The sequence below is a fragment of the Stenella coeruleoalba genome, assembly GCF_951394435.1.
Source record: "Stenella coeruleoalba genome assembly, chromosome: 13".
NCBI lineage: Eukaryota > Metazoa > Chordata > Mammalia > Artiodactyla > Delphinidae > Stenella > Stenella coeruleoalba.
Window position 1 is genome coordinate 43,366,316 of NC_137159.1, and position 11,124 is coordinate 43,377,439.

Sequence of the window (11,124 nt, forward strand, 5' to 3'; positions counted from 1 at the left end):
AGTCAAGTCTCCATCCTCACTAGACCAGAGTCATGAGAATGGAGACCCGTCTCTTCTGTTCACCGCTGTGCATCCAGAACACAGCACCCCTACTGTAGAAACCTGAAACCAAGGAATTCAGAATTAACTGTGAAATCCCCACTTAGTCTCCATTCACACATATAGTAAAGGGGGTAACTGTTTCTTGAAGCGCCACAGTTTGGTGGGGGGTGAAAAGGGGACAGCTACCTAAGATTTCCCTTACTCCACAAAGCCTGAAAATCTCTGGTCTTGTGACTCATCCAATCCAGACCTAGAGGTACTCAGAGAGGGGACTTGATTCTCCCAAACTCAGGTTGATTCCAACACTTCCCCCGATATTGACTAGGAAATAAACCATAAAACAGCGGCCACCCTGGAATCTGCCAAGCTGGAATCTCCTGGCAGTCATGAGGCCTAACGTGGGAGTGATTCCCAAGGCCTGAGGAGAAAGAGGCTCTGTGCCGCTTAGTTTTCAACTCAATTCTAACTCTTAGCCTCACCAATCCTCGTGTCTAATGCCCATCTAGTCCTTTTGCTTCTCAGTGCCACTCTCTGACCTCAGGCCCGGCTGTTTCCAAAAGCCTCCAGCGGGCCTCCCTGCCTTGGTCTACCCCAACCCCTAACTTCCCTTGCTCACTCCAATCCAAGCTCTCTCTGGCCAGACTGATCGTCAAAAACTCTCCCTGCAGGTAGTGTCTCTCCTGCCCCTAAACCCCCATTGCCTCCCCTTTGCCAAGGAAAATGAATAAACCCTTGGGCCAGGCCTACAAGGCTTTCTTCCTGCCTTTCTACCTTTTGCTCCCTCTAATTGCGAACCATTTAATTATGAACCCTGATTAGGTCTAACTTTCCAACTAGAAAATACTATCTTCTGCCTTCTATAGACTTACCTAGGAGGACAGATTGCTCTGATAAGACTCCACCAGCCCTAGAACAGCATCTGGTGTGCAGCAGCACCAGGCGTGAATAAATGACTAAAGTATCCCATTCACTGCTCAATGCCTGTAAGACACACTCCTTAGAGCACTCATTGGGCATCTTCTTTTTTCTTTCTTTCTTTTCTAATGTAGATTACCTTAGCTTCTGGAGGGCAGAGTACATTCCAATGTCTTTCTTTGCATAACTGACCCACTTGACTTGATGTGCTGCATACAATGAATGCTTAATATGTGTTTATGGACTGACCAGCCCTTTAAAGCGCTAGGCCTATGGCCAAAACAGGATACAGCTCTAGCTACTGAGAAAAGATTTCTTATTGTTGTTTTCAGCTAGCCCTGCTGTGTTGGAGTCTGTAGTAATAAGAGAATAAATTGTTCCTTGACACTGGTGCTTTATGGGAAATCAGAAGCTGTGGATATTCCAAGAAAATAATGCTAAACAAAATTAATCATTCTCAGCTTCACAGCTCATGCAGCTCAATATCAAAAAAACAAACAACCCAATCCAAAAATGGGCAGAAGACCTAACCAGACATTTCTTCAAAGAAGATACACAGATTGCCAACAAACACATGAAAGGATACTCAACATCACTAATCATTAGAGAAATGCAAATCAAAACTACAATGTGGTATCACTTCACACTGGTCAGAATGGCCATCATCAAAAAATCTACACCAATAAATGCTGGAGAGGGTGTGGAGAAAAGGGAACCCTCTTGCAATGTTGGTGGGAATGTAAATTGATATAGCCTCTATGGAGAACAGTATGGAGGTTCCTTAAAAAACTAAAAATGGAACTACCATATGACCCAGCAATCCCACTACTGGGCATATACCCTGAGAAAACCATAATTCAAAAAGAGTCATGTACCACAATGTTCACTGCAGCACAATAGCCAGGACATGGAAGCAACCTAAGTGTCCATCGACAGATGAATGGATAAAGAAGATGTGGCACATATATACAATGGGATATTACTCAGCCATAAAAAGAAATGAAATTGTTATTTGTAGTGAGGTGGATGGACCTAGAATCCATCATACAGAGTGAAGTAAGTCAGAAAGAGAAAAACAAATACCGTATGCTAACACATATATACGGAATTTAAAAAAAAATGGTTCTGAAGAAACTAAGGGCAGGACAGGAATAAAGACGCAGATGTAGAGAATGGACTTGAGGACACGGGGAGGGGGAAGGGTAATCTGGGACAAAGTGAGAGAGTGGCATGGACATATATACACTACCAAATGTAAAACAGATAGCTAGGGGGAAGCAGCTGCATAGCACAGGGAGATCAGCTTGGTGCTTTGTGACCACCTAGAGGGGTGCGATAGGGAGGGTGGGAGGGAGACACAAGAGAGAGGGGATATGGGGATATATGTATACGTAGAGCTGATTCACTTTGTTATAACGCAGAAACTAACACACCGTTGTAAAGCAATTATACTCCAATAAAGATGTTAGGGCTTCCCTGGTGGCGCAGTGGTTGAGAGTCCGCCTGCCGATGCAGGGGACACGGGTTCGTGCCCCGGTCCGGGAAAATCCCACATGCCGCGGAGCAGCTGGGCCCGTGAGCCATGGCCGCTGAGCCTGCGCGTCCGGAGCCTGTGCTCCGCAATGGGAGAGGCCACAACAGTGAGAGGCCCGCGTACCGCAAAAATAAAAAAAAAGATGTTAAAAGAAAAATCATTCTCAGCTTCAAAAATTCTTCCACATTTAGCTTAATCCTCCCATTTCATAGAAAGTTCGTCATGTTCTTCTTCATCTAACTGAATTTCCATGTGAAAATATCCCCTTTGAGTATCCTACAACTATTCCTGTTTTCTCCAGAACTGGGAAGTAAATAGGACTTGTGCCACCATGAGCTCCTTCCCAAATGGAGTGAAATATATACAGTTGACCCCTGAGCAAACTGGGGATTAGTGGTGCTGACACTTGGCCAAGTTGAAAAGCCATGTAACTTATAGTCGGACCTCCCTACACCAGATCCACAATCATGGATTCAACCACCAGCGGATAGTAGCACTGCAGTATTTAGTAGTGAAAATATCCCTGTAAAAGTGGACCTGTGCAGTTCAAACCTGTGTTTTCAAGTGTCAACTGTACTTCTCAGAACTCTAGTTGGGGTAGAAGGGGCGTGTATTAGCCCATTCAGTTTTATCACAGTTCCTTTTTTTCTGTTATTATTCTTGCAAATATTATTTACTCTCCAATTATGAGCTATTTCCTCTGCCTTCTAATGAACAGCTAAGCAACCAGCTTGATAATAACCTTGTGAGCTAGTTTTTTCAAATCTATCACTTTAAGACTTGGGCCGTCTTTTTCAAAACAGTGTCTTTTTTAACACTGCAGCAGGCTACTAGATGTTGCCCATCTGTCGAAAGGGGGCTTTCAAAAGATTAAATCCATAATCACCCGAAATTCATATCATCCCAAATTTCATACCTAAGATTCTCAAGTACTATAACTGTGGTTAAAGAATTGTTTTAATTTGTTATTTTTCCATCATTGCAGGATGGGGAATTGGTGTGTTGGCGAGCGAGGAAGAAAATTAATGGGCTGCAGATAAAAAATCTATAGAGATTGAATTGCCCCCAATTCCCGCCCCCGCCCCCAGAAAATTCCAGGCCAGAGCAGTCTGGGTGTTGGTATATGCTCAGAAGTGCACGAACATGGTTCTCAGGAATCCATCCCTTTCAACAGCAGCACCCTAACCGGAATCTCCTTTCTCCAACCCCTTTTAGGCTGACACATTCTAACCAGAGAATGTCAACTAGCCAAAAGAAAAGAAAATCAGCTTATGTGGAACATTTCATATCTGTGTGACCTTAAGAAAGCTATTTAACCTCACTGGGGTTTCTTCATCTATGTATCATTTAATCTTCACACCTCAAGTGGAAATAATATCCCCATTTAGCAGATGAGAAAACGGAGGCTCAAAAAGGTTATTTGCCCAAGCTACCCAAATTGTCAGACTCCAAAACCTTTCTCTTTCCCACTCTGAACTACCTCCTAAATGTTTAAACACAAACAAGTCAGCCAGTGCTTGGACAGAGTCACAGTCCCCTCAAAGGAAAAGAACGATGCTCCCATTCCCCAATGTCCACAGCCACAGTACCACCTAGAAGCCTTGAAAATATTTAGATGCAATTTCAAAGGCAGCTCACAGAAAGAGGCATAAGAAAGAAAAGTGTTATGGCCTTAATTACCCTAAATTTACAGTCTTCAGCTGAGAGTCCCAAACCAACAGAGGCAAAAAAAAAAAAAAAAAAAGAAAAGAAAGAAAGAAAATCCCTTCCTTCCAATTAAATGAAAATAAATTTTAAATGTACTATCGTTATCTCCCATTTCCTCCCACCCCACCTCTTTCCTTTTCTCCCTTGGTATCCATACATTTGTTCTCTAAGTCTCACTATTGATACTATGTATAAAATAGACAACTGATGGGAACATACTGTATAGAGGAAACTCTACTTAATGCACTGTGGTGTCCTAAATGGGAGGAAAATCCAAAAGTAAGGGAATATATGTACACGTATGGCTGATCCATTTGGCTGTGCAGTAGAAACTAACACAACATTGTAAAGCAACTATACCCTAATAAAAAATAATAAAAAAATAAAGTGAAATGTACTATCACTTATTCAGTCAACCACATTTATGGATCACTATGGTGCCTAGGGAAGCTCTGAGCCGATACGTGGAAGGGAAGGAAGAAGGCTTGCCCCTCAGAGTTGGCCAGAGGCTTAGGAGGGGCCACCATGTGGCTGCCCCAGGATGATGGGAATGAGGAGAAGGGGCTGCATCAGAAAGTAACCAACCCCCATCATTTCCGAACTTGATAAGGAAGTGGACTGGAAAGTCTTTTAATGCCAGGTCACGAATCTAGACCACAAGGAGACTCTTACTTGAGGTGTAACCGCTCTTATCTGGCCTGATAGGTACTTCCCTAAATGAGGTTACTGGAATGAAGACCCGGTCCTCCCCTCCCCCACACCACTCACACACAGACCCCCACAGGCAATCCACACAACCTAAAAGAACTTCCAAGTATTTCTAAGCTCTTATGTCAATGCTCCATACTATCAAAATCTCTAGGAAATTAATTACAAACTCTTCCAAGTTGCATTATAGCTCAAGCCATGAAAGAAGATTAAATTGGAGGGTTACGAACTATATTTGTGTCCAGCTTTGCCACGGAAACCCAGATCCAGGAGATGCATGGCTTTACGTACACTTACGCATCATCTACTGGTGACAATAACTACCATTTTTTGCAGTCAAGTCCAGAATTAAACCTTCACCTAAATTATAATTTATTGTCACACCCCCCTAGGAGGTGGTTATTATGATTTGCATTTTATTGATGAGTAAAATAAGGCTCTGAGAAATTACCCAGGCTCACCCTCCTGGCCAAATGAGGATTCTAGATGCAGACCCACCTCTGAGATGATCTTCCCCCTACACCGCCCTGCCTCTAATCCAAGAGTCTGGTACTTAATAGTCCGTTAGTAACGAATTAAGCCAAAGGAGAGAGTAAGGCTTGGGATTTTTCTAAGAGATCCTCCTAACTGCATCTGCTCTAGGGACTATATATGACAGTCAACTGGAGCCTCAGGGGAGGGCCTTCTCCACCTGCACTGGGCCCAGCACCCAGGTGAGCATCTAGCAGTTCTCCCCCTCCCACTCCCCTTTGCCCCAGAATCCGAGGGCTGGAGCCGCTGAGGCAATTAAGAAAGTGTCTACTGCCTGAGAAGTGGGGTGGGAGTGGAATGGGGACAAGAACAGCATGTGCCTGCGGGAATTTGCTCCCCGAGGTCCCTGCAGCGATTTCGTTTGTGTCTGGCTTCCTATAAACAAAAAAAGAACAATGAGAGGAAGGCATACCAGGAGGCACCAGTGCAAGCGGTGAGGAGAGGAAGTTTTGCGGTACACTCGGTCAGGGCGGTTCCCCGCCACCCATCTGCTGCAGCCAGCCGGGCTGGCACGTTGCTGGCACACTCAGAACACTCCAAGGGGAAAAGAAAGTTGGTGAGGGGTTGGGGTTTTATTGTTTTGTTTTTCTTTTGTTCTTTTTTCCCCCTAAGAGCAAAGAGGGAGGATTCGCTCCAAAGGAAAGCATGACTGGATGGCACTTAAGGTACACTTTCAAAACCCTGTGCTTACTAAACTGAGACCCTCTGCCCTTCCCCTCCCAGCTAGACGAAATTATAATCAAATTGGGGGTAAATGGGGCGGTCAGGCCACCCCAGACGACGCCAGCCGAACTCGAGGAAAAGGAAAGCATCGGAGCAGGTAGAAAACAGAATGTGAAAGAAGAGGTAAGCTCCTCTGCACCATGCGACATAGCCCAGTTACGAGGGTGGCGCCGCGGCTTCACCCTGGGCGCCCCGCCAGCACCACTTCCCTGAATCGGCGCCCTTTCCTCACTCTCTGCCCCACGGAGAAGTCGTGGCGCCAGAGCGGCCATATCGTATCACGGATCCCCAAGGGCAAAGATGCTCTGGACTCGCTCCTTCGCTCGTTTTTTCCCCTGCCTGGCCGTAACCCGGCTCCCCAAAGCACTGATTTTCCCGGCTTCCTGAAAAATTAAAGCAGCCGCGTACCCATCTCTCCCCTCCCAGCCTTTCAGCATCCTTGGCGCCCGCTCCTCCGGCCACGGAGGACCACGAGCTCGACGCTAGTGCGCCCCATAGGGGGAAGAGGAGGGAACCAAACGTCTACAAAGTTTGGAAAAGTTTCCAAAGGGCTGGGGAAGGGGAGCAGGGGATGCTGACAGGGAGAATTGGGGGGGGGGATCACCTGTTGACGGAAGGGGGGAAAGTTTGCCTGGTCCCACCTCCCCAGGGCGCCCGGCTCCCCGCCCTGCCGAGCCCGGCGCTCACCTTGAGCCCGCGGATCTCGCCGAGGTGCAGCTGCAGGCGACGGTTGACCTCGCGGATGAGGTTGCTGTGGTCCAGCATCGCGCTCACCTTCTCCGCCTCCGCGCGCCGCAGGCAGCGGATCAGCTCCTCCTTGCTCCATTGCAGCAGCTCCTCGTCCGACACTTTGGATAGGTCCTCCACGGCAGTGGCCGCAGACGGGCTGGCAGAGGTTGGGGGACAACTTTCCGCCGCCGCAGCCGCCGCCGATGAGCCTCCGGCCGCCTTCGACATGGTATCCGCGAGACGGCAGGTGCGAGTGGGTGGAAGAGGCAAAGCAACTGCCGAAGGCGCGGGCACGGCTAGGCCGCCTCCGCCCACACCCCAGTGCGCTCCAACGAGTCAGCTGCACCGCCCGGGGGCCACTGGGTTGGGGCGGCAGGGGTCGCGCTGGACCGCCATCCTACCTCGCCATCCCTGTGCGCGCGCCCGCGCACCCCCAGGGCCGGGCAGCCACCCGCGCGCTGCGGCCAAGGCACATTCCAACTCCGCGCAAGTCCATGGTGAGGGGCGCCGTGAAGCTGGCGCCGCCGCGGGAGACCCTAGGGGACCGCACCCCGGTTCCCCTGCCCTCTCTGCCGCCCTAATTCGAGCCTGTCGCCCCCCACACTCTGGCACACACGCACTCACACACGCTCACTTTCCTCCCCCTTGCCCAGCTGCAGCCCCCGCTTCTCTCCTCTCCTAGCCCCGCCGGGGAGCGCCGGGCTCCGCGGCACCTCGGGAGCTAATCCAGCGCCGCCGCCGCCGCTGCCCGAGGGACTGGCGCGGCCGGCCGGCTGCGCTCCTCCTGCCGCCTTTGCTGCGCCCGCTGCCGCTCCCAGGCTGCTGGGGGAAGCCTAGGATTTGCAGCGCCGAGCGGTGGGGGCGGGGGAGGGGGGCGTTTAAGGGCTGGACCGGCAAGAGGAGGAGCCTGAAGCCGGGGCAGCCCGCAGCCGGCCACACCTCCCGCGCGGGCTGCAAGCTGCGGCAGCCGCTCGCTCGCCCGCCCGCTGGGATCCCGAAGCGCGCTGTGCGCTGTCCCGCCGGGCAAGGCCGTGGGCGCGGCTTCTTCAGCGCCCGGGCGCGGGTCGGGGGGGGCGGTGGGGGGTGGGGGGGGTGGAGAAGTATAAGAAGCTGTGACACTCGGTCTTTGGGAGGCGCGCGCGCGCCACCGTGTGGCAGAAGCAGCTCCCTCCGCCCCCTGCACGCCAGGCTCATCACCGGGCAGGGGAAACAGCTGCGAGGTATTTTGCGAAATTGGGGTTCAGGAAAGATGCGTAGCAGGACCTGAAGGGTAACCGTCTGACTGTACTTTGGAGAATGGAAGAAGAGGTCGATGGCAAAAGCAAGGGGGGAGGGCTTTGGGGAAGGAACGTTTAAGAAAACCCCTATACTCTAAGAAGGGGAAAAAGAGGCTTCTGGGCAATACTCTTTAGGGACCATCCACCCCTACCCTCACCCAAGGCCTTTATCTTTTCTAAAAATCAACCGACTTTGTAACGAAGCTTAAGGGGAGGTTCTGAATCTTTTCTATTTTTGTTTGAAAAACACCAAAGCCTTAATTAAGGGAAAAACAAAAACCTTCATCTCTTGCTTCCCGAAGCCTGGATTTTAAGGTCAGCACAGTCATCTCCCCTCTGAGCAAAGCACGGCCCCTTAGACAAGCTGAAATGCCAGCCAAGGAGATTTTCATTTTCCTCTGTGCCGCAGGTTGCCCTGTATTACTGCCTTGGCTGTTTATGATGGTAATTTCTGGAAGGGGTACTCTGTGTCCCTGAGTACTAACTTTGGGCTACAAGAGTCCCTTCCCCTCCCCAGTTCTACTCTCACACGAAGTCGCATGGAATCATCTCTGAGCTGAAAACATGTTCTTTTGCCTGAAGAATTGGATGTATTTGGTCCTGGCATATCACTTAGGTGAATCCTCTCCTCTCCAGGATGGAGACAGGGTCAGAAAACTGCAGGGATTTGCCCCCAGGGGGCTTCAGAAAACCGGAGTGCAGAGGCAATCATCTCCATCCAGTAGGATGAGAATCTAAGTCAGAGACCCTTACCAGCTGGTCAGTGTGTGTCCCCTGATAAAGCTGCCACCTGTTAAGAAATGATCACCTGAGGACTTCTGAGACCAGACTTCCTGGACAGCCTGCAAGGTGGTGTTGCCCTCTGACCTAGATGGCCTTCAAGTTCCCCTCAGCTTGACTACACTTCAGACAGGTTTCTTTCTGACCAAAGGTCCCTGACCTCCCTTTACGTAGAACATTTACTTTAGAAAACTTTCCATTGTCAATTCTTTCTCTGCACCCTTGAACTGTCGATCATCTCCCAGCTTCTCACCAGTTTTACCACCCAGGAATTCTTTCTCAAGGACCTGGGAGCCATCCCTTTGAAATGTGACCATCAAGGATGATGATCCTTGGATCCAAGGATGATCGATCATCAGGGATGATATATCTCTCTGGGAGGGAGAAGCCTAACTTCAATAAGTACCAGTTAGCAGACAGATGGCCTCATCACATTGACCCACGGTCCCCCGCACCCAGCATCCTCTAGTACTGTTGACCGTTGAACAACAAGAGTTTGAACTGTGGGCGTCTGCTTATACATGGAGCTCCAGCCATCCATCTACATTTGAGGCAGGAAGAAGGTAGAAGCAAATGGCACAAGTTCTCCTGGTAATATGACCCAGTGAATCTCACTTATATCCTAATAGCCCGGGTTTGCCATCTGACCACCTCGCAGCTTCAAGTGAAGCTAGGTAATTTTTTTAAGTTAAGCATATCAATGCCACAAGTAAAATCAAAGTTGTTTTAATAAGAAATAAGAAAACAAATATTGGATAGGCAACTAACAATTTCATATGCAAACCTTAGCAGTGGACTCTGTATACAGTAAATGGAGGTAGCTCAAAACCAGCCATAAATGACTCTAAGTCATTAGGTCCTGATGGTTTTACCTCATTTGTTGTTTTGAACTAACTGTTCCATCACAGCTCACTAATCGTCCAACCCAGATTCTCACTAGGTCTCACCCGACCATCCTCACGGGTCCATCTGACTTCAGTATCACCTGTCTCGAATTTGGTTTCCACAGAACTGCCCAAGTGAACTACCTAAAAAGTCAAGTCCAGCTGCGTCCCCCCTAAGGTAGATTGAATCATTGTTCATAATTCTTCACAACCTCCCTGTATAATTCATACCATCTCTGCCATGCAACTTTGCAGTAGCTCCCACTGAGGGGGGCAGAGTTTATCCTCTCTTGATGATATTGTGCTTGGCCACAGGACTTGCTTTGCTACTGGAGAGTGGGTGCACCTGAGGGTGTAACCCTTCTCTGGTGAGAACTCACCCTCTTGTACTTCCACACTTCACGGGGAAAAGAGCTAACTTTGGGTGGCTGTTTTGGCTTCAGTCTGGGCCTCACACAGGGCCACCCTGAAGCACGGCCACCCTCCCCTCACAGACTCAGATCTGTGTGCAAGAATGTGTGATTGTTATTAGGCCACTGAGTTTGGGGGAGATTCATTGTGCAGCGTGAATGCTATCGATAGCAGATACAACTGCCCTGCCTAAATCCCTTCAGTGGCATCTCAGTATCTCTCCACAGAGCAAAGCCACATTCCTTACCAGAGCACGGAAGACGGGCACAGTCTGCCCTTGCCTGCTTCTCCAGCCCTCCCCCCCACCCTACGTTGCCTCATATTTCATACTTATCCAGTGCCAAGCTGCCCGTAGCTCCCTATGGGCACTTTCTATACCTCTGTGCCCCACTGGTGCTGTTCTCTCAATGCCTTCCCTGCCTTTTTCCCCTGGACAACTCACAGTGTATCCTTCCATGGGCAACATCTCCTCCAGGTCTCTGGCATCAGCCCACACTTCTCCAGTGGAGGCAGAAGTAAGTATCCCTCTCCACTCCCATAACCTCCAGTGCATACCACTAGCTCAGCATTTAAAATAGAATATCAAACTACAGAAAATTATAGGTAGAGACTCAGACTAACCCAGCTCAATCCTAGCAGAAAGTTTAGCTCCAGCCAGAGTTTAATATTCTATCTTTTCTGTTTTCTCCAAACCCTACAGGCTCCCATCATGCCCTACAGAACTCCTCGGTGCAATGGGAGATGCTCTTGAGGACATTGCTGAGTATATCCCACAGTGCCTTGTCATGACACTGCACCCTAATCCATGAGGTTTCTTGGCAACTCATTAGTTTTAATCTTCCAAAGACTGAATTATGCAACTGGTGTGTATTCCTCTTTGCAC

General features: G+C 49.2%; 1 protein-coding gene across 3 annotated transcripts in view; it reads right to left on the bottom strand.

Moving 5' to 3' along the window:
• Positions 1-7,917, bottom strand: part of CCDC85A (coiled-coil domain containing 85A) — a 203,683-nt gene extending 195,766 nt beyond the window's left edge. For all 3 annotated transcript variants that reach the window (XM_079940854.1, XM_079940853.1, XM_079940855.1), the window contains exon 1: positions 6,848-7,917. In XM_079940854.1, coding sequence (XP_079796980.1) covers positions 6,848-7,117 — 270 coding nt within the window. In that variant the 5' untranslated portion in view covers positions 7,118-7,917. The remainder of the gene's footprint in view (positions 1-6,847) is intronic.
• Positions 7,918-11,124: the final 3,207 nt, after the last annotated feature.